This window comes from Trachinotus anak, unplaced genomic scaffold, assembly GCF_046630095.1.
Source record: "Trachinotus anak isolate AG129_WGS33_773 ecotype Australia unplaced genomic scaffold, CSIRO_AGI_Tana_v1 ptg000012l, whole genome shotgun sequence".
Lineage (NCBI taxonomy): Eukaryota > Metazoa > Chordata > Actinopteri > Carangiformes > Carangidae > Trachinotus > Trachinotus anak.
The window spans coordinates 12954774-12978133 of record NW_027273863.1 but is presented as its reverse complement, the minus strand read 5'-3'; the positions used below and the strand labels follow the sequence as shown (position 1 = coordinate 12978133).

At 41.4% G+C, this 23360-nt stretch overlaps 1 protein-coding gene across 2 annotated transcripts in view; it reads left to right on the top strand.

The window, feature by feature from the left end:
• gpc1b (glypican 1b) overlaps positions 1–23360 on the top strand; it is a 61026-nt gene that overhangs the window by 23430 nt on the left and 14236 nt on the right. For both annotated transcript variants that reach the window (XM_071491073.1, XM_071491074.1), the window contains one exon: positions 12113–12271. In XM_071491073.1, the coding sequence (XP_071347174.1) occupies positions 12113–12271 (159 nt within the window). The remainder of the gene's footprint in view (positions 1–12112; positions 12272–23360) is intronic.

Sequence of the window (23360 nt, the reverse complement as noted above, 5' to 3'; positions counted from 1 at the left end):
AAGATTTGGCTAAAAGATTTATTATCAGTTGCCTAATTATATTATGTATTTCTTGTAAATAAGGTGTTTTTCAATGCTGGTGAGCAACCAAATGCCAGAAAGTACAGTGTAATCTAAACTAAACTAAACTAAACTTAAACTAAACTAAATACTGATCTTTACTTAATCATTTCTTGGCGCACCACTAACATCCTGAAGTTGAGGTGACTCAGCTTCCCAAAATGCCCTGTTTTTCCCCAGCAGGCACAGCTGGGGGGTTGTGGTTCTTCTGTCATTATGTATAAATGGTCAGGGCCAACACTGCTTTTCATCAGGCTGGAGATGTGTGTGACATCAGAGATGGTGGCCTACATAGAACAATGACTTGGTGGACTGGTTTCTGAAATGAGCCACTGTGGCGAATGGTGCTCTGTGCTCTTTCATGCAGCTTCCCTGTGGTTTGTTGATAGAATGGGCGGAAAGTAGAAACCACAGACTTAATAGTTCTGACGTTCCCTAGGCATCTTCATCTTTGTCTTGACAGCACTGTTGCTTACCGCTGGCTTGTGTATGTGTTGATATCTTCCCCTTTGTCTGTGTTTTCTGTCTGCCTACCTGTCTGCCTTTCTAGAAAATGTCTTCTGCTCTGTTGTCTTGCTTCACGCTCGCCATGTGACTTTCATGTTTCTGTTTGCCTTTCAGTCTGTCTGTCTGGCTGTCAGTTAGCCGTGTCTATCTGTCTGTTGTCAAGACATTTTACTGACTCACAGACTCACAGTGACTAAGAGAGGCCTGAAGTGCTAGTCTGTCCTGACCTGACTTCAAAATAGACAGCTTGGCACGCACTCTATGCACACACAACATCGCCAAAACAGGGCTTTCCTTGTACAGCATTAGTTCCCATGTCAGGCCCTCTTTCACATCAAGCTTTTAATATGACTCACTGGTTATGAGGCTTATGAGCGATCGTTTGAGAACAATCACTGAACCCCACAGCCATCGTCATAATGCATCTGGTTGTCAGCTAACAGGAACACACACACTGGGTTGCACAGCCCTGTCTTTTGATTCACTGATTAAAGTGCTGCTGTTGGTGCTTTGTTGATTGATCAGACCTCAGCTAGATTGTTTATTTTGTGAAAATGCTTAAACACTGCAAGTGTACACAGAGGCAGCCTCTCTAACCAATAAGATGTGCAATTTAATTCCCATCAAACCAGCAATGTCACCAGATGACAGATGATGATACTATTTATCTTGATTTATACTAAATGTGGACAAATGACATAAAATGACAGAGATAAGAGAAATCCTCTCAAGGTAAAGATTGTTATCTGGTTCCAGCCATAAATAAAAAAAATGCCAGTGTTTGAGGATCTGGGCAAGTATGGATCTGCTCGTTGAAAGCCCAGATTCCCTGGCCAGATTCCCAGCCAGAGGCGAAGGAAGGAAAAAGGGGGGAGAGAGTGTGACGCGGGGGAGATGAGTGAACTAAGGGAAGCACTGAGAGGCTTGTCTGTGCTTTGATCTGATGACTGAGGCAGAGTGCATCAGTCATATTTTCTCCAAGCACTGATCCATAATCAGATCACTCCACATTTAATACTTCTCTGACTCATTATTGGGGATTAAAGGAGATCTAATTGAGGATTCGACAACCTTTCTCCCTGCCTTTGAAAACGGTTGGATTGGAGTAGCAGGGGTGTGTGCTAGTGGGTCAAAAGCTGATGATTGATAGCTTTTTGTGAAGGCCTTTGTACTGTGGCAGCAGAGAGAAAAGAGCCGTATTAAACAGTAGAATTACATTTAAGGCTTCCCCTTATACATGCCATTTGCGTTCTTTCAAAAATGAATTTCTGTTCATTCCAATCCAAAGAATGAGAGAACAGTTTCTGTGGAGTGGAAGCTCGAAGCGTCAATGTAAGCTCACAGCATGTAAATACAGGACGTCTAAGTGGTTTGAATATTATTATTTACTTTTTTAGCTCTTTATGAAGGAATAATTGCTGCACTAATAGTAATCTGTCATATTTCATTGGATGTACCTTATGAGATTCAGAGATAAGAATGTGATTTGCACAAAATTCACTGGTGTGTATATTGTGCATTGTACAAATCAAAGATCAGGGCAGAATTCTATTAAATCTGATAACCACTCATTTTTAGGACAGACTGCTGAACATTTGCTCACTCTTTTCTGGCTACTATTTATTTACCAGTAATTGATTAATAGAATATTTGATTCATTTTTAATAACAATAATTGATGGAAGTCATTCAGCTCAGTTCAGTTTGCTCTCCATCTTTATTAGTTTAGGTCTCTTCTTTTTTAGTTAGTTCATCCTTGATTCCTTTGTGAAAACTTTTATTTCTTTCACAACACTCCAGTTTTTTTTTTTTTCAGTTTTTTTTTGTATGTGCTCACCTTTCCATTTTCTCCTGCGTACATCTCTCTCAGCTGCATCACCCACCACCCTCTGTGTCTATGTGTCTGACTTAGTCCTGGCTGAATGTGTTCTAGCTCTTGTTGCTTTGACAGGCCCTGACAACAGCAGGTCAGCTTCTATCTGTCATCTTCTCCACCTCTGAGCACCACCGAGCAGAGGGGGACTGGCTGCTTTGTTTGTTCTTTCACCATCAGGAGACAGGCCTGCCGCAGAGGGAAGCTTGCAGGTGTATAGGAGTCAAGCCATTAGCTCTCTCATACACACACAAGCACTAATACCTGCAGGTAGGCACAGGCACATACAGTATAATGCGGGAGCTATCCCTTTCTTTGCCTGTCAGTCTATCCAGTGGCGGAGCCAGGGGGTGGCCTTGGGGTGGCCGTGTCTGGCAGAAAATGAAGGTTTTCTGGGCAGGGAGTAAAAATCGTCTGGTTTAAGGAGGACAGCTCAGTTTGACTGTGTGTTCCTATTTCTTCTTGTGTAATGTCAGGTTATGTGATTAATGGATGATAGAGATCTGGTTGTGTATAATGCTATGATCTCACTGTGCTTGGTAGCTATCAGTCATAATTAAGTTTGACACGTAGTACAGAAGCTTTGGATGGATGAATCACTGGGGTTGTTAAGTCTGATTACTGTTTAATGTCAGTATTGTAAATACGGTATGAAATATAGTCAATTGTAAATATATTTTTAAAGACTTTAAAAGCTGCATTATTGGATTTTTTTTTTTTTTCACTCGAGGCAGCAGAACAAGCTGTAAACACGATGTTGACATATTATCACCTTATAATGTTGGTATGACAAACATGTGCAAGTTGCTGTTTTCACATCCATGTCTCTATCAACTTCTGAGAAAAATGTCTGGCTCTGCAGCTGCTAACAAAGTCTTCTCAAACACTATGAATTTAATGAGAGATAGTGATTCATCATCAAAATAAATTCATCAATTAGGCAAACTTTGCAAGAACTGACTTGCAGAACTGACTTCTTTGGTGTCATTTTTTTCAACCAAATCTTGTTCTCTGTGAAAAGACAGAAGTGTTCTTGTCTGGGAAAGTGTGAATATCAAAAAGTCTGACATTGCTTTAAGGATGTTTGAAGCCAGCAAACTGGTTTCTTGTGTGAATAGAGTGCCTATTATACCTCCCCTAATCTTGAAGAGTTTTTGTTAACCTTCAAAACTTCATCCAGTTACACATGAGGCAATAGTGTAAGTCTTCTTTCGTCCCCATCATGTGACAGGATGTTCTGTCTGATGAACCGTTGACACTTCCTGTCAGAGATCTCTGCTAGATCATCAGTGGAAAACTCACCCACACACATACCACAACAACACACACATTCCTCCAGACACAGAAATGAGGTCAGTTCGCTGTACCCTTTAGTTACTGCTTTTATTTTGAGATGGCCTATGATACAGTGTGGCTTATGGTTGAGATACACATCAGCAGGGTTTATAACTTTTTCACTGACTTTTTCCATCGCTTGCCTCCCCACCCCCCCACCCCCCCACCCCTACACACACACACACTGAGATTCAGTAAGTCAGTCAACACAGAAATGAGCTCAAGTTAAGGCATGTCTGTAGCCGGCATGAAAAAGATGGGTTATAGGGTGTAACTTGGGCAGTATGTGTCTTTACTGTCTGTAGAGTATATCGTTGGGTTTGTTATTCTTGATCTTAGCAAATTACATTCTCCTGCATTCCAGGTCAGTCCAGTGTAATCTCAGTCAACACACAAAGTGAAAAAAAAATGGTGGGAATGGATAAAGAGTGGCGAAGACACTGAAGAGGCAGGACATGGTTGGGCAAGTTGGTTGGAAATCTTCAACCCCACAACAACCTCCTAAACAGCACTGTGACTGTACCTACTAAGTGAATAGGACAGGCTGCTGCCGGCATTTAAAGCAGCTGGCACTCACGCTCTTTGGTTAGTCATCGGCCACTGACATTTGTGTGTTTGTGCGTGTGTGAATGGGAGAGAGCAACAGAGAATCAGACAGAGGGAGTGGGAACGGGGCAGAGAGCAAATGTGTTTGTGTGCATTTGTGTGTGCGTATCTGAGTGGGCAGTCGAGCATGTTTCGCAGGGTGACTGCAACTTAATTACAAAACCTGTTGTAATCCATCATGTTCCTTATAAATCACAGCTCCCATCAGAGGGCTGCAACAGGATTGGAATCCCGCAGGTTCTGTCCGACCCAGAACAAATGTTGCAGGCGTAGGCTGCTGGGCTTAACATTCATGTAATGCATTTTCCTCCACCTGTGTGTCTTAAAACAAAATAAAGTTTCAGTTTAGTTTCTCCCTCTTTCTCACCCACTGACATTCTTTCTCTTGTAACATGAGAAGTTGCCATCCCTAATCCATTTTCATCTGTAAATAATGACACTATCACTGTTGTCCTCACGCTTGCTGTTCCAGCATCTGGTTCACATCTGTTGCTACGGGAGACAATATAAACCATCAGAGAAACAGGGACATGATCCATAATTATTTTATTTTCCTTTCAGGTCCCACTGCCTTATGCTGAAGCAGTTTTTACTTTTAAAGGCATGTAAAAAGGTTTATTTTCAGTTCACTCTTCACTGAGTAATTGTATTAGTTATTTTTAAATGTGTTGATATAAGTTGTATTTTTCTTTTGGGAAAGGGCAACAGAAAACAGATAATATTTCAAAGTGATGCACCAGAATGGGTAATGGCAAAAATACTGTCTGCAGGATATACACACTTTTTTTGCACTTATAGGTGGTCATAAAAATATAGTATGGAGGAGCAAAATACAGCATCCTGCCTTGTCTTGTTCAATCCCATCCTGTCCTTTGCTATCCCCTGCTTCCCTTCTCCACTCCACTCCTTTCTGTCCGCCCCATTTGTTAACACAAGCTGACCACTGAGTTAATCACAGCCAAAGCTATTTAACTCTAACCCAGTAATCTACTCCTACTGCCCACATCATTACATTATCACATTATCCATTTAGCCGTTCCTCTCTCCTTTAGTTAAAGTGAGGAGTTGGTCAGACTTTTTCACAGCCTAACAAAATGAGTCTGATCCAAGTCAAGTGAGTGAAAGAGTGCATGTTCAGTGTGGCAGTAGAGGGTGGTGTTTGATAAGTCTATTGTCACCTGTATTAATGAATACCTGCGTTAATGAATAAGCGTGGTTAGCCAGAAGTGCAGGTAACCAGTATGGGCTAGAAAAGAGAAACCGGCCTCATATGTTATTAATGTGTTGTGTGGCCACCACCTTGTCTGGGTCGAGGTAGCTATATATGTAACTCTCTGCTTGGCTCACATTACCAGACGGGTGAGCATCTAGGTTGTAGGTTAAAGTCTGGGTGGCCTCTGTGTCGTTTTGTGTGTGTGTGAAAGTTAGATGGACAATAACAGACAAGTAAACAGACAGACTGACAGCAAACAAGCATGCAGGGTGGTAGCAGTAAGACAGAGACCATAGTGCTGTATGAAATGAGCATTTGCCCGGTCAGTATGTGAAATTTTAGTGTGTACAGTTGGTGGATCAGACGTGTCAACCTCTGCTGCCAAATAGCTCTGTTGTTTTTCATCTGTTTAACCCTAATCCCCTGTTCAAGTGTGTATGAGGGTGTGTGCCCATGTGTGTGATTCCTGGTGTTCCATGGGTGTTTTCCTTGGCACTGGCAATAATCCGCCTAACTGTGGACACACACACACACACACACACACACACACACACACACACACACACTCTCACCAATGACTGTATTAGGCTGCTAATCTCTCAGATCCCACAGCATGCATGCATGCAAACACACACACATATCATGCATTCTGGTTTGAAACGGTGTCAGTTATGCAATGGCAACTATTACCAGGAACCATCAGTTATGTGTGTCAGCATATCGGTGTGGTGACAGTCATGCCATTTGGTCAAATGTGCTTTAGAAGAAAAGTGTGGAGATTCACCAACTGTATTGTACATACAAGTAATGCATCCTAAATTTCTATTCTGTATGCACATGTCTCCAAAGCTTGATAACTTGACACCATCCTATTTATGTGCTTCATTTAAAAGAAAATCATCAAATGAGAAGGTGCTATTAGGGCACATAAAAGGTGCCAAGAAAGTATTTGAATGTTGAGTTTAATGCATGCTCACTGTGCTCATGCTATTTAAGGTCTTGAGCTATTGAGCTCATATTTGTAGAGCAAGATCAAGCTGGATCAGCTACTATGGTTCACTCCAGGTAACATGCCACATTTTTGATCCAAACAATAGGAACTAGACAAGGAACCAATTTCACATGGTGGTCAGGGTGTAGAACACACAAGAGTAGATGCCAAAGAAAAGTCACAGATGCCCATAGGTCTAACAGTCTAGACTATGCATATGTCCAAAAAGCTGTGGGTATTTTATGAATCTTAATTTATTAAGTCTACCTGAGCTGCTTACACAGTATTTGAAATTATGGGAAAAAGCAATTAATGCAGAGAAAACATGCAAACTCTGCACATAAATGAAAAGATTCGGGAAGTCTTGTTTTTTCTGTGAAGCTGTAGTTGTAAATGCTGTGCCACTGTGGTACCAGTTGTCATAATAAAAAGGTTTTATAAATACACAGTCACAGCTGACAAGAATGAAAAAAAAAATATTCTACAGCCCATTGGTCCACCACAGTAACGTGAAAAACAAAGAAGTTGGTTTTGAATAAACTGTGCACAACTGGGGTCATGCCCAAAACCTTCCATTAACACAGTGAATAGTCTGAGTGGGTTATCTTAAAATTACATACAGTATCTGAGTCAGCATAACGCCTGCACAGGTTAATACGTTTTTGAATTTGTGGGACAAATATAGCGTCAAAACTTTCCACAGTCATGAAATAAATTGCTACAGTGGCTATGCATCATGCTGTGGGAGACCAGTGTTTATTTTTTAGCGTCCATGGATCAGAGAGAAAGAAAAATACACTAAATAGTCTTACAGTGATGGGGACCTAACTGGACAACAACCAGAATTTAGTCTTCTCCTGTTTTGTTCACAGACTCCCAGACAGATGACGGAGACACTTTGGCTTTTAGTCATTCTTAATTTCCTGTTGCCCTCTCCTCTCTCAGCGTTTCCCACCATCTCTAAAAGCTCCTGACTGTCAGTCTCTCCCATGCTTTATCACAGTGTGCACGACTTTATTCTGCCTTCCCAGATTGCTGTTTAATAGGACCCTTCCTCCCTGGTGAACAGCGATAAGCTAATGGTTAGGGAATTGCTCACCATTTAGCAGCCGTGTTCGTCAAAAGAAAAAGAGAAAGAAGTGATGGAGGACTGTGATGGGGTTAAAGGGAACAGTTAGTTTCCCCTAATTTCCCCCTCATGCATAGATTAATGTTTGGGTGGGTGGATGTTTGGTTTATGCATGTGTCTAATTTTAGGAGAGGCCAGATAATTGGCTTGCTACCTCTGTGCTGATTGGCCTCACAGTAGGTGGTTGATTAATGCAGAATACCTACTCTGTCAATTTAAATATATTTGAATAGATCATTTTGAGCAGTTCTTAATGATGTGCGGTTTTGTTTCATCTCTGTGCACCAAACTGCGCAATCAGTTTAAACGCTGCAATTCATCCTCTCTTGCGGGACATGAACCGTATTATTGTTGTTGTTATGACCATATTTTTCAAGTCTATCGGGCATTCCACGAAGTTTATTCAGACTGCGGGAACAATAGAGACAGGAAATAGCGAGGGCAGGCTGGAAATTGGTTATTGCCAGTGTAAATCTCTAATGGACCAGGAGTGGTCTTGTGATATGTCATGAAAACATCTCTTTTAGCTATGTGTTAAGTGCAGAAAATGGGATGTGTCTGGTTTTATAAGCACAGAAAATTGGGCATCTTAAGCATTGGCATGAACTGTGGCCCTGTAGATGCTACTGTTGGAGCCTCTTCCTTAGATTGAGCTGCCCTCCTCTGCTGATGACTCTAGTATCCTCTGGCTGCGAGACTGAAAGTGTGTCTCCGTGAAAGAGAGAGAGAGGGAGATAGAGATGTGTGTGGTTGTTAAGGATACATTCCCTTTACACTTTGATTGAACGTGGCTTACTGTAACTCTCACCCAAATAGACACACACAGCTTTACACACACATACACACACACACACACACACAGAGGCTTACTCCAGTTTACTGAGTCAAATGGAAGCGACTGCTCTGTTTGTAACATTAGCCGACTATTAGGTTAGCCAACTGGAAACATAATGCTGTGTTACAGGTGACCTTTCCTGCTGCAAAGCCAGCGTGTGTCGAGGTCTGTGAGTGTGTGTTTAAAACTAAATGCCTGCATGTGTCCAGTTTGCAGATGTTTTGTGTGTGTACTGAAAAGCATCACATTGTTCTCCATATTAAAATGGACCCTCTGAAGAGGCTGTTTCTGCCTGACTGCAGCTGGAAACCTTACACCTCCTACTATTCGTGTGTGTGTGTGTGTGTGTGTGTGTGTGTGTGTGTGTGTGTGTGTGTGTGTATGTATTGTGTTCTTTACACAGATGTCCTTCAAATGGCAGGCAGCAAGCAGATTACACTGGAAGAAATGGCCACAGGCCCATAATACACACACACACACACACACACACACACACACACACACACACACACACACACACACACACACATACCACATTAAAACCAGTCCAAGCATTTTAATGGCCATCCCAGGGGCTGACAGATTGCAGCTGACCCCTGATGGTACTGTATACTTTTCCTCTATCAATCTTCTTTCGTACCCTTCCATGCAACCCTCCCTCATTTTTTCTTCTTTTCTATTTCTTTGTGCTCTTTCCTTCACTTCCCCATCTTCTTAGTCAATTGATTTTTTTTCTCTGACACACACAAATCAGACACACATACAGTACATATGCCATTCTCCAGGCCCAAATTCTTTCCCTTGGTGCTTGGGTGTGAGTCACATCATGACCAGTGAGAGAGTGCTGAGAGATGCTGAATGTCACCTTCTCCTCCGATCTGGGCAGCCTCTTCTCACCTTTGGTTTTGAAAGAGAAAAAGAGAAAAATTGCCTTTAATTGCTGCACTTTGGAGCTGCCCTGCATGGGGCACTTAAAGGACAGGTACAGAAACTTGGTTGACACATGATCAGTGAATTGCATGGATTCTTGTCATACACAGGTTGACTGTAAAATACAGCTTAGATCACGGACAGGCTAGAGGGGTATGCAGTGATTAACTCTGGCAACAACTACAGTAAATGAAGGTCAAACGCTTGCTTGTAAGTGTTGAACCAGTGCACACAGAAATCACCAGTTGACAATGAAACGGATGGCGAGATCAATGTTATTGATGGCAGCACTGTGGCTATAGACTTACCTTCAGTTAAAGCTCTGCCAGGTGCATGCTAATGACAGCCTGAGGGACGTTAAATCATTAATCCTGTATTTGTGTGTGTATACCTTTGTGCAGGCTGTGTAATTTTAATTAAACATTTCAAGACTCGTTGCTAATCTTCAGGCTTAGTATCAGACTTATTAGTAGACTTCTGTCTGTTAACAAAGGATACAAGAAGGACAAAGATCTTGGGATGTGTTACTCTACATGTTGTGTGTATGAAAAAGCATTGTGGGTTGTTTTACTTTGCTGAGATACTGTATAAATAATTTTTGTATTCTGTGTTGGGAGGTTTAAAAGCAAGCAAGTTTTTCCAATGTTGCTGATATTATTTGAATACTTAAAATACGTGGCAATAGCCTAGAAACTATCACATGAATGTAGCACTTGTACGTCAGATTTATCATTGCCGTGACACTGAAAATGGTCAAATTTCAATTCACTCTAAAAAAAAGTCAGAACTTACGCTTAGGGTCTGTATGTGTGTGTGTGTGTGCGTATGGGTCTGTGTGTGTGTACTGTACAATAAGATGCCATGCAAGAGGATCTCAGAGAGCCCTCGAGCAGGGAGGAGAATGGCTGGTGAGGTGGGAATTACACAGAGGCGGTTAGTGCTTAATGCTTGTCACTGTAGGGCCTTTGGATGGGGAGGTGGATGCAGTAATACAAGCAGAAAGGAGATACTACAACCTGCACTCTATGAAGACTGGTTAACACAAAGTGCAACTAGTGACTCATTAATATCAAATAACAACAGAGCTGCTGGCTTCTGTTATACAGATTCTGAACTTGTCAGTAACAAATACTGTCATTGTTATCACCTTATTTTAACCTGTAAATCTATCACTTCCACATGAGCCAGTATAGAGAGGTCCATCCTCCAACATCTCTCCAGTTTTTGAGGGTCTGAATGTGTCTTTAGTAACAAAAGATTACGGTTTTAATAATTTAAATGCATCAACGCTTCATGTTTTATTAATTTTTGACGTGATGGACAGATGGAGACCACTAAAACTACTACAAAGATGGACAATGTATGTGTGTGTTCTATCATGTGGGGCTGTGTCTGACTTCTATATCAAATACAGTTGAGAAAAGGCGTTTGCAAACAGGCCCAGAGTGACTCATCTTATAGACAACTGGAAGCTCTGTGTTTGCAAAAAAAATTAAATATTTAGTAATCTTTCCAATAAACAACAGCACACAGCAAAAAGATGCTCCCTCTGTGCTGCCTGAGGAAGAGCACTCAGCTCAGAAAGCATTGCCATCCCATCTGCATACAGGCTACAGCCTATTTGAAATGTGTGTGTGTGTTTTTGTATATGTGGGCGAATTAGAAGCTTTAATGAATTAAATTTTCATTTTTGGCAAGACAAAATCTGTCAGTTGTCTTCATTGTCTTTGTGTTATAATAGTGCGATAGTAATCTAAAAGCTGAAGGCGTTCCTCCTCTTAGAACAAATGTCTTGCTCTTTGCGATCTTGTGTTTTTCACTTTCGATTAATATTATGTGTGTGTGTGTGCTTGTGTCTGGAAATAGTAACAGTGGGGTGGATTCTTCAGAAGTGAAAAAAAAATTCATTGCAAGTCAAAGCCTTGCATCAAACATTATCTGCTCCCTTCACCTGTAAATGAATGTCACCCACATGAATTTTGTTCGCCTCAAGCTCGGCTGCATTGATGTGGATGATGGAATTTCATAACATAATTTTTTCTGATTTCAGCTGCAGCTTGACTGCAACTTTGAAAACCCTTGTTTGAATTCTCTCATATGGCATACGCATTTACAAATGTGCACACACACACACACACACGCACACGCGTGCGCACACACACACACACATCCCTGGTTTTCTGCACATGTTTGTAAATGCATGGACAGGCATGCGTGTCAGGAGTGCTCATTAAAATTGTATGGGAGCTGATGCTGTACTGTTGCTCCAGTGCTCCCATTGCCACAGAGTTCTCCACATCTTGCCAGGTAATCAGGCGGCGGGCGAACACATGCAGCCCTGCTTCCTCGACTGCCAACAGGCTGGGTTTAAGGCCGTAAAAACAGCCACTGGCATGTTCAAGTTCACTGTGGAACATTTCATACAGAAGCGATGTGGAACTATTTATCTCTGTTTTGTTGAGTGCTGATTGAATTGATGGGCCCTGTTAATGCTAATGTAATATTTCCTGTTCTTTTTCTTCTCTGCTTTTTGTCACCCCCCCTATAAATCTCCCTCTTCCTTATTTGTTCTCCTTTTCTCCACCACCCCCAACACCTTCCCCTCCTCTGTCTCCATGTGTCCCCCTGCTATAGGGGAGCACCTGCGCATCTGCCCCCAGGGTTACACCTGCTGTACCAGTGATATGGAGGACAACCTGGCCATGCAGAGCCGCAGGGAGATGGAAGGACTTCTCAAAGAGGCTGGACGATCCTTACAGACCTCACTCACTGGACAGTACAAGACCTTTGATGGTGAGTTTTTACATTCTCAATAGGTGCATGAGGGGAGTTGGAGAATGAGAATGGAGAGAAACATGAGTAGATGTGTCTATGTCTTTTATATATTATGGCTCTGGGGGTTTTTTGTGTCAGTTTTGATCAACACATTGTCTTGCCAGTTGTGATATTTCTTACTTCACATTTTCATTCCAGAGATGCCCAGCCGACACAAAAATGCACACACGCAGACTGACAATAAGTGTAAGAGATAAGTTAAAGCCATTTTATCATACAGGGTGCAGATTGATGCAGAGCATTGATCTACTGTCATGCTTCAACAGAGGAGGTTGGTAAGGCCTTTCAGTGGTGTTGTCAGACTGCCAACTTTTTCTTTTTACTCTGATACCAGTACAAATCTGGATTTCACTGTTTGAATGCTGATGTTTGAAGTCAGACTTACAGAAAATTTTAAACAACAAAATATCCTGAATTCGGCGCCTTCTGTTGGCCCAGGGGTTTAAGAGGCTAACCATGTAATGTCAAACTATGTCATCTCATGTCTCTCTCTCCCCTTAGTTCATATCTGCGCTACACTGTTATTCTAGAAGAAATATGTCACCCCAATATGTTGAAAGAAAATAAAGCACAAAACTTTTGAAATGATAATAGAGGATTATCTATGATCATATGTTTGTCTGGTAGCTCATGAAGAGACTGAAAAAGCAAATCTTTAGTGTTTTGTTTTTGTTTTTTTCTGTAATTTTACAACATCTTTTCATCATAGAGAGCAAATAGATATTTTTTTACATTACAAAGGGGTAGGATTTGAGAATTTGACAATATGACAACCAAGACCATGACAACAAACATGCCTATTTCATAAAAGAATTAGATATAGATTAGAACTGAATCAGGAAAAAGTAAAAACAAATACCAATTCCAGAGTGGCATATTGCATTTTTCATGTAAAAATACCCATTTATATTAAAATGTTAACAAACATTACATTGAATTATGATTTCTGTGTTTTGGCGACATGCACCAGTCTGCACTGCTATTATAACTGCTCTTATTCTTCACAACATGAAATAACTCCAATGTTCCGAGTGTGAAAAAAGAAATGAGAGAGACAGAGAATAAAAGAGAAGGGATTTTAAATCTCAGAACACTGGCACCAAGGCAATTATTTGTGTCTAATGACCTGCTCCAGTTAATAGAAGGGTGTCTCTGTGCTCCACTTGTTCTCCTTGGCCAGTTGGTGACAATGGATCTGTCAGCTGGGGCTCTGAGCTTGGCTAGTTAGCCTGACCTTTTCAGATCACAGTGATCAGTGGCTGAGTGACATTTGTTTACTCTTCCTCTGTTGCTCTGTCTCCTTCTTTCGCATGGTCCCTCCCTTTCACTCAGGGTGCTGTTCTGGCCGTGCCAAAGGGACACAGTCACCTTGCCAAAACACACAGAAGTACAAACACATACACACACACACAAACCTGTCCAAGACATACAAATTCTCTCCAAGATAGTTGATGTCATCCTACAGTTGTTGAACTTTCTCATTTTTCAGGAAAACACCTCATTTAGCACAGCAGAGCCAGTAAACAACACAGAGTACAGACACACACATTCAAGCAGCACTCAGCTGCGACCTCTAAACACTGTAATGGTGTGCATCCAGAAACTCGTAGATAAATACACACATAGACTCAAGTCATGAATGTGGTAACATGTGTTGCCTCATAATGAAGTCATTTGGAGCTTGTTTTTGTATACGTACTGTGTGCTTTGCCAGACATGTTACAAATTTCTGATAGCTAATAGCTGCTTCTTTTATGGGTTTTTTTTGTGCACGTTCTCCTTTCCTCTCCAAAGCTAACCCACTCCCGCTGTGTTCAACTTTTTGTCTCATGTCCCCTTATCTCAACCCTGTGAGCATCAGATGGGGAACGCAGAGCTGACAGAGGGAGGAGAGAAGTATATGTGTTGGGACCTAGAGGTCTAAAAACCATCTGCTGTTGACTGTGTCCTCTGAAGATGATAGTTGAGTGATAGACTGGGGTTAATTGAACCATAATATGTTACATTTGCTGCCACATTATCAGCACAGTGTGGCAGGATTCAACCATTCTTATTAAAGACATCCTGTTTTTAGCTTCAGCTGTTGGGTTACTTCAGTTTCAGGCCTTTGTAAAGCAACTACCGCTGAAATCAAGTCACTGCTTGTGGTGTTTTATAAGTGGCTTCAGAGATAGTTGATTATTCCCAGGATTAGACACAAAATGTTTTGTAAGGTTAACGTTGAAATTCCTGGTTATAGATTGGTGTGGATTAGCATATCTCTAACTATGTCCAGAGCAGAGATTTTAGTTCATATTGGCTGCAGGAGACCGCAGTGACATCGCACCATGCTGCCAGTCCCTGCACATCTGGCTGTGTTTAGCAGGGTGTGGGCTAGCTAGCGCCATGTGGCTAAGTGTAGGGTGTTACTGTTCCAGCCCAGTCAGGCTTGGCCTTTTTAGGTCCTGGGACTTTGGAAGAAGCCCCAAGCAAGCCACAGATTAGAGGACCAGCAAGCTCACATACAGCTGGCTCTGAACCAAAGTGTGCACACTGTGTATATGTCAACATGCAGATGTGCATTTATATACATGTGTTTGTAAGTTTGTAATTTTGAGTGTGTCACTGTGTGAGTGACTGAAATGGTCTTTGTATACAGTATGTGTGTATGTGGTTTGCACTTGGTATTCCCAATCTCTCCGCTGTCATTCATACTGTATAGAGGGGTACAAGCTAAACAATATATTATGATAAACAAAGATGCAGTGCAAATTACTAAGGAGGGAAAATTAAACAAAGAGACTGGGTGAAGCAGAGGACAGAGTGAAAATGAGACAGATGGAAGGATAAAACATACAGTGGAGAGTGGCAGCCAGAAAGAGTGTAAAAGAGATAAACAGGGAAAGAGAGGTGGGTTCACATATGAAAGTGAGAGCGAAAAGGTCAGAGAGGACATAGAGAGTGATGGCACCAAAGGGAGCAGTGTGTTCGATGGCAGCCAGGTGTGTTAGACAGACGGGAGCCTTAAACCAGGCAGGTGGTGCCTACTCTAATGGTGCCATCACTGGCATCTGGATTCACTGTGTGTGTGTGTGTGTGTGTGTGGGTGTGTGTATGTGTGTGTATGTGTTTGTGTCACTTGTAATACTGCCACATCATGCAACCTTCTACTTTGTACAAAGGAAAACTGATTTAGTCTTTCTATAATCCTAAAATCACAAGGAAAGATCATATTAATAACTTCCATACCTCCTGCAAGTAAATCCTTGTTACTTTTGAGTCTAAATTGTACAGTATGTAAAGCACTTCATGATCTTGCATGTTTCTGGTTACAACTGTAGAATTCCCCAACGCCAAGCTGTTAGTTGTCATGGAGCCCTCTTCCATCCTTCTATTAATGATGTGAAGAAACAATTTAAAAGACATTTTAAGTATGCCTGACCTCTTGTTTAATTGGGTACACGGTAGGGCTGAAACAATTTGTTGACTCATCACTTAGTTGATTAACAGAAACTATTTTAATAATTGATTCATCATTAAATCCATTCCTCCATGCAAAATGCCTTACAGGTTCTTAAATGAGAGGATTTACTGCTTTGTTTTCTTATATGACAATTAACTGACTAACTACCTTATTGGACTGCTGGTTTTATAGGTTAAGCAATTGATAGATTAACTGAGAAAATAATCTACAAGTAGACGGATAAATATGTAGATACACAGAGTACAAAGAAGCAGATTTTATTTTGATCTTAACCCACATCTTGAGTCATGAACACACACAGACTGAACACATACATGCGCTGGCACAGAGTATTTATGAGCAGCCAAAGGCTTATTGGCCAGTGTGTTCCAGCCCATTTCAGTCCAAGGCAGATCAGTGGTCATAGAGCTTAATCTGATTTGAAGAGTACTGGCTGGCTGGCTTATGGGTACACTCATTTCTAGATGACCAGGCAGGACTGACTTACTTATTCATGTAAGATGAGCTATGAACATGTCCCACCTGGCTTGTTAAGTAACACCCTCTCCTCACATGGAGATAGACTGAGGGGGAGCAGTCCATGAGAATGACGCCAAGCACATCCAAATGTATCCTATCAGATTCAGAAAGCAGGGACTAAACTTGGATCTAAGGACATGTCTGCATTGATAGCGGGCAGTGGCCTGCTGTACTGCTTTCAGTGAATAGTCTAGCTCACTGGGAGCTCAGACGTCAAAAACTTGTGTTTTAATCCGAGTAAGAACAGCTTTGGTGATTAGCAAGTGAAAATATGTGCATGTCTAGATTAAAACTACAACACACTTGAGTATGACTATAGCTGTGTAGTTAGGACCTGCTACACAATGAGGTCTACATATGAGTTGCAGTGTTAAAAGAAACACCTCTCACTATAATGCAATACCTTATAAACTGGTAACTCTGTGTTGTCAATGAAATCCGGCCCAGCATCCATTTCTTTTCACCTTTAAATCACAAAATCCATGTTTACTCAGATTGGGCACCGGTGGCACATTCTACATCTGTGTTGCAATATTCCTACAATTAGGCAACAGATTTGATTCACTCCCACCTCCCGCCACCCACCTTCTAATTTATCTGTTTTCAGGGTCACCTCTTATGATGTCATGAGAGACAAGGACATCTGCTCCCATTGTGGCGCTTGATTGGCTCATTTTATCTGCATGCAAATCACGTCGGTGGGGACCTGGAGTATACTGGCCTAATTATGCCAAACACATTACTCACTAGGAGCGATGGCGCCTCGGAAGGATGAAAATGAAAGTGAGAGAAAGCAAGATGGAGAGAAAAGGGGAAGAGGAATGCGGTGTTGATGGGGCAAGCACTGGAAAGGAAGTTTAGATAGAGGGGAAAAGAGAACAAAATGATAGTGAGGGTAAGGAATGGTATGGAGTTTGGGAGGAAACAAGCAAGGGGAAAAAAAAACACTGAAAAAGAGAACCAGATGGACAGAAAAGCAACAGGCATGGGTAAATGGTGAATAATACCAGCCAGGGAAATTCAGCAGAAAGACAGAGAGAAAGTGGAATAAAGGAATCTACAGAGAGCCTGTTGATAAATGACATGCATTATGTGATGTGTCGGCTTGTTTAATATAAGGGACCTTTTAATAGCATCTAAATGCTGGCTAAGGGGCTTGCAGTGCTCCTGGGGCACGGTATGTGTGTGATAAGTGTTGTTATTGATGGAGAGTCAGGCTGACACATAAACAGTCTAATGGCTCCCAGATCGTCATTTGTGCATTCAGTGCACTCAGGACAACAGTGTTTGTTTGTGGCTGTTGTGATTATTTTTTTCATTGTCCTTGCACAGGTGGAGAAATAACAAAGGGAAAGGTAGAGGATCCCTTTGTACATGTGGACAGGGAGGGGTTCCAGCTGAAAAAGCAGAGATCACAAAACCATCTGGTGCCTTCTGAAGAGGCTTTCATTTGCTCTGCCTGAAACATTACAGCTCTGTGTCTCTTCCCTTTCTTTCTGTCCCTTCTTAGTTAGTTAGTTAGTCAGTCGGTTAATTCGACGGTTAGTTAGTACAGTATCTTATAACTTTGAATATATTTCAGTTCATTAGGTAGAAAGTTGGGCTATGGGCCAGGGTTAAGTAAATTTGTTTGTGGGTAATTTGGGTAATCATGTTGCCATTTATAAAACATTTCACATGGATGGTTTGGATGATAATTTCTCAACCAGAACTTTACAAGTATGATTCCTGGCTTAAAGACAAATCTGTCTGAATAGGCCATATCCATTTCAGGCAAAAAAAAAAAAAAAAAAAAAAAAATTACTGCAATTTGAATTGTTTGCAAAACAGTCTTTCACCAGTCCTACAAATTTCATGCATGGACATAATGACTCTCAGGGGCTTTATGTACTTCTAACCGATCGCAGGTGACAAATTCATTAAGTCTGAGCAATCCGGAAAATGTGATGTCATTTAGCTTAGATTTACTCAGCTAAATGTAATGGCCTTCAGTCAGTAGTCCAGAATTTGATTCACATAAATGTTGCACAGTTCATTCTTGTACAAACGCCTAATACTCCCAGACAGGATGTGAATACTCTCCAAAGGTCATGGCAGTCATCAGCCAATCAACATAATTGTGTATGTTGATGTAGATTGGATCCAGGTGCAGCTTAACATGTTCTATTATTAAAATAACCAATTTAGTGGAGCCCAGAGCCTTGCCAGAGGTTCTGTATGTGCTCTGTGAGAGCTCTCTAGTTTTATCCTTTAGTGCACCCCTGCCACCTGATTTTTTCCTCCTCTTCTCTTGGCATATGCCTCAACATTTGCTCTCTCTGTCTCCTTCCTCTCTGCCAAAGAACCATCTAGCTAATATGATCAGTCAGCACTTGCCAAATGGACAATAGAATTACGGCTGTCAGATATGAAAGAGATATAAAATTTCTGCTTTCTCAGACCTGTTTTCTTCTCCTACTCTCTTTCATTCTGTCACTGATCTTTCTTTTTTATCCAATCCTCCCTTGTCAGTGTGTGGTGCACTGCCAAAACCCTGATGATATGCCATGTTTTCTATGTATGGCCCTTGACTGTAGGCAACTTAGTGCATGAGCTTCTGTGAGTACAGTATGTTTGTTTATGCTTATTGGTGAACAAATATCGGCTTTCATGTTCTTTCTTTTACATATCATTGTGTGAGTAGTGTCATTCTCCTGCAAAATGCCTTGTAACTGAAAAAAATCAAGCTTTTCCCAGAGTTCGGACTGTATATTTTACAAGGTTTTTTCAGTCTTCATGCATGGTCCCAGAGTGCTTTGAGACATTTCCTGCACATGTTAGCACAATGTTAGCTGCCAATTGGAGGAAACAAACCGAAATGAGAAGAGACAAATCATGAAAGTATCAGCTATTTCTTGACAGTCTGTGATTCCTGATATGACCAGTTTTTAGGATTTACAGGCAATTTATTAGCACAAAGAGAACATAATATTCATAATAATGTTTTCATTAGTATATTATCACCTGACATTAAGAATCACTGTGTTTTCATTAGCTGTGAATGAGTCCTTCTTATCTACATGGGGAGTGGGTCCTCATCCACAGAGCCTGCCATGTTGCACCACCATGTTTCTACAGTAGCCCAGAAAGGACAAACCAAATACTGGCATTAGAGACAGTATTTCTTGTTTATATGTTACCTGATGGCCACCCTAGTTCCTTGGAGAGGGAACGGTGACGGAAGGGGTTTTTGGTAGCTGTAGGTTGCAATCTACAACGCCACCGCTAGATGCCACTAAATCTTATACGCTGGTCCTTTAATCACCACATCTTAGATCAGGTTCTTTGAGACCCTGGTATGAGTTCCAGCCTAATTAGACAGTGGCAAAGTTTCCAGACCCACTAAGCCCTCTGTATAAGAAAACCAATTCTGGATTAGCCTGGAATGAGAAGCACAAGCCTCGGTTAGTTAACACCTCTGTGTGAGAAAGTAACTTGGGATCAGTCCAAGCCCTCATTGAGAGCGATTGGCAGAGGAGGAACATCAATGGTACCTCTGTGTTACACAGAATCTCTTGTCAATAACACAACTTGACACGGGAGACAGAGTGAGGAAGGGGAGGTCTAAAGATAGAGACTCAGCAGAGAGACAAAGATGGCACGTGGAGGAGGAGGCTACTTGTCTCTATGTAAAGCACCGTATTGACTGATAAAAGACTAACGGGGTGTAGCAGAGGGTGAAATACTTGAGAGTAATTTTATGGTATACAAGCTTTTGGTTGAGCACTTTAATGTGTGTGTGTGTGAGAGTCTTTAACCAGATTTAGAAGCAGTGGGGTAAGAGAATGTAGGAATAGAGTTAAAATAAGCCTCTGACATGTCAAGGTGGCCTGGATGTGAAGCTCAGAGTGATTACAAATGAAATCATTAACTCCCCTCGCACCGCAGGAAGAAAGTCATTAAGACACACACGCTTGACTTAGCTTGTTCTGTGTGTGTGTGTGTGTGTGTGTGCGTGTGTGTGTGTGTGTGTGCGTGTGCGTGTGTGTGTGTGTGTGAGGTAAAGTGAAGAAAACGAGTGAAAAGCAATATGTGATAAAGGTAGAGTGAGATGAGAGAGATTTTCATAATCTACTGTCGCAAAATTGCTGTAATACTTATGACAGTAAGCAGTCAGTGTGGTTGGTCTCTGAAGTGGAGCTGATGAATATTATCATGATATCAAAATGGATATTTCAACTTTGATATATAACACAATATTGCAAATTATATACAAAATCACATATTAAACTGTCAAACTGTTGTGTGTCCCACTATTATGCATTATACATCAAAACTGATACACGACTATATTGAATTATAGTCCAGTCCTATCCTGATTATTATAAGTATAATGTATCTGGTGTGGTTATAGAGACAGAGAGAGTCGTATGCCGTTCAGTTGAATGTCTCATTTGTGATTGTGGGCTATAAATATTAATGACAAAACTCCTGCACACTGTCCTGCGAACTGTCGGCGTATTTATTACTGAACTCCATCAGGTATAATTGTGTGCTGTAAATGAAACTGACGTGACTTGTTAAACAAATTAGGGTTAGTTTATGTGCCACAGTTCACCACAGGTAAAGGCTTAATGCATTCCTGCTACTTGTCAGTAGCTGTGAACAGTTACTTTTCAGTGACTTGATCACATATTTGCATCTGTGACACATAAAAAACCTGATCACTTATATTCAGGTTAAGTTATGATTTCATACATAAATTGGGTAATGATATGGTATCCTCGTGACTACTATGTTAAAAATGTAGTATTGTTTATCCCCTCTTTGTCCCCTTCACACCCACTGTGCTGGGAAATAAACAATTAGGTGTCCTCTCCTGTCACTCCTTCCCTGGAGAGCAGACACCGGGGGAGAGAAGGTGGAGGTTAGGCTTTAATGGATGATATAGGATTGAGGGAGAGAGTCCAAGGAAGGTGGGGTGAAGGAAGGGGTGGCTCCCTGTGTCATGAAGATACAAACAGATGAAGAAAAGGTCATCTCCACACACAAAAGCACTTGCACGCTCACAAATGCATAGGGGCTTTGTGTCATACTAATGATGATCATTATTCACATGAGCTGAAGGGCAGAGGAGAACTGGACAGTGTGGTGTCATTTACCCAGATCTGCCCTCTACATGTGGTGATCCCTGAGCAACTTAAAAAAAAAAAAAACATGCCCCCAAACCCATTACGACTGTAAACAGGAATGTGGATAATTCATTTAATGGCAAAAACACTTCACTTAATCATGTGAATGCAACCATTTCTGCTGAAGCCCATTTGACTGAGCCAGACTTAAGGCGTTTTTACAGTATGGCTGACAGTACACAGCAGGAATGAATTCTAATGGGGATTAAAAGCAAGACCGCACCTGTCACAGCAGCTCCCTGTCTGCCTGCCTGTCTGTGTGTCTGCCACTGTGCTCTGGATGGTATGTGTGTGTTTTTGTCTGTGATCCTTATGTGTTTGTGTGATAATGGCTTCGTACGTGTGCATGCGCCTTTCTGCTGACTCCTGGAAGTATGATTGTGATTGCTCGCTCACACGTGAGTGTGAGTGACATACATGCAGCTCTCCTGGTACTTTGAGGCTGGCCCAGAGCTGTGTTTGCAGATAGGTTGAGTGGCAGGAGGTCAGGGAACAGGGGAACGATGTGTCATCCAGTCAGGGAGTCTCACGACTAAACAAACGCTGGACATACGGCGGCTGCATGTCAGAAACATTTATCTCACCGAGCATTATAATCTGAGAAGTGATTTTGCATCTCACACAAAGACAGAGGCTACACACCATTCATTAAGTATCAATTTGTTCCTTGCGTTCTAAAATATCACACAATGGTCCCCCACCATTCTTGTCTTGGCTTAAAACAAAAAAACTACCACGTGTAATTGAAATGCAGTGTTTAACTGGGGAAAAAAATAGCAATTTCCTATATCATATCAGCAATGAAAAGCAGTCAGAGAATTTCAGCTAAATGCAGGAAAAACAACAAAAGTTAAAATAAAGCAATAGAGATCAATAAGTGCTCTATTGCATCTGTAGCAAATATATATGCCCAAAACTGATTGTGTATCTTTTTGAAACATGAGTGTACATCAAAAAGCATGTGACTGACAACATTACTGTTACTCTGGTTTAGAAATAATGCACACTGACATTACTCTGGGCATGAACCCAGCTGAGGGAAACGTCAAAGGGCAATTGGTCATGGCACCAAACAAGACTGCGGCTGCAGAAGAAGGAATGTGACCTGATGTGTCAGGGTTTCCAGACCTTTCCAAACCAAACCAAAACAAAGATATAACTTGAAGATTGTCTCTTGATGCTTCCAATATGAGTTGTGTGCATTTTTTACATACACTGTGAGCCTTTGGAAGTATTCACAATGCACAGAATGACCATAAAATGTTGCAATTCCAAAAATATGTAATGACGTATGTCTCAGAGTGGTTGTCTGTGTTTTAAAAAAAAAAAAAAAAAAGAGTCCTCACAGGAGAATGTTTCTGCTAACATTCACTGCTAAATACATCTTTTCAAATCGATGGCTCCGATGAGATTAGACCTTTTAGCTCGGAGTCTGTGAAAATGCCAGAAGAAAGCAGCAAATAACAGCAGTGGTGAAGCGGGCCGCCTGGTGTTTATTAATGAGTGGGAAAGCAGAACAGAGATACAGTATCCAGGAAGGCCAGTGCTTAGATAATGCTACGCAGATGGGTCAGGATGAGCTTAGCATATTAACATGTTATGTAACTCCAAGTGCTGTGATTGTCTTCAGGCTTTGTGCACATGGAGTGATGGATTTTTGCTACTGTATAACTCTATATGTTGTTGTCAGGGAAACTGTGAGAAGACAGGGTGTGTTTGTGTTATGTTTAAATAAGCTGGAGTGTGCTTGTGGTGAATGTTTGCGTTGATGTTATGTTATGATGTTTTTAAAACCAGCTTGCTTAGGGGAAAATGTGAACTCCAGGCGGGGCGTCCCCTGTGGAGGCCGAGACCTCCCCTTTTCTCTCCTCTCTTCCTGATCTGGGGTGGTGGC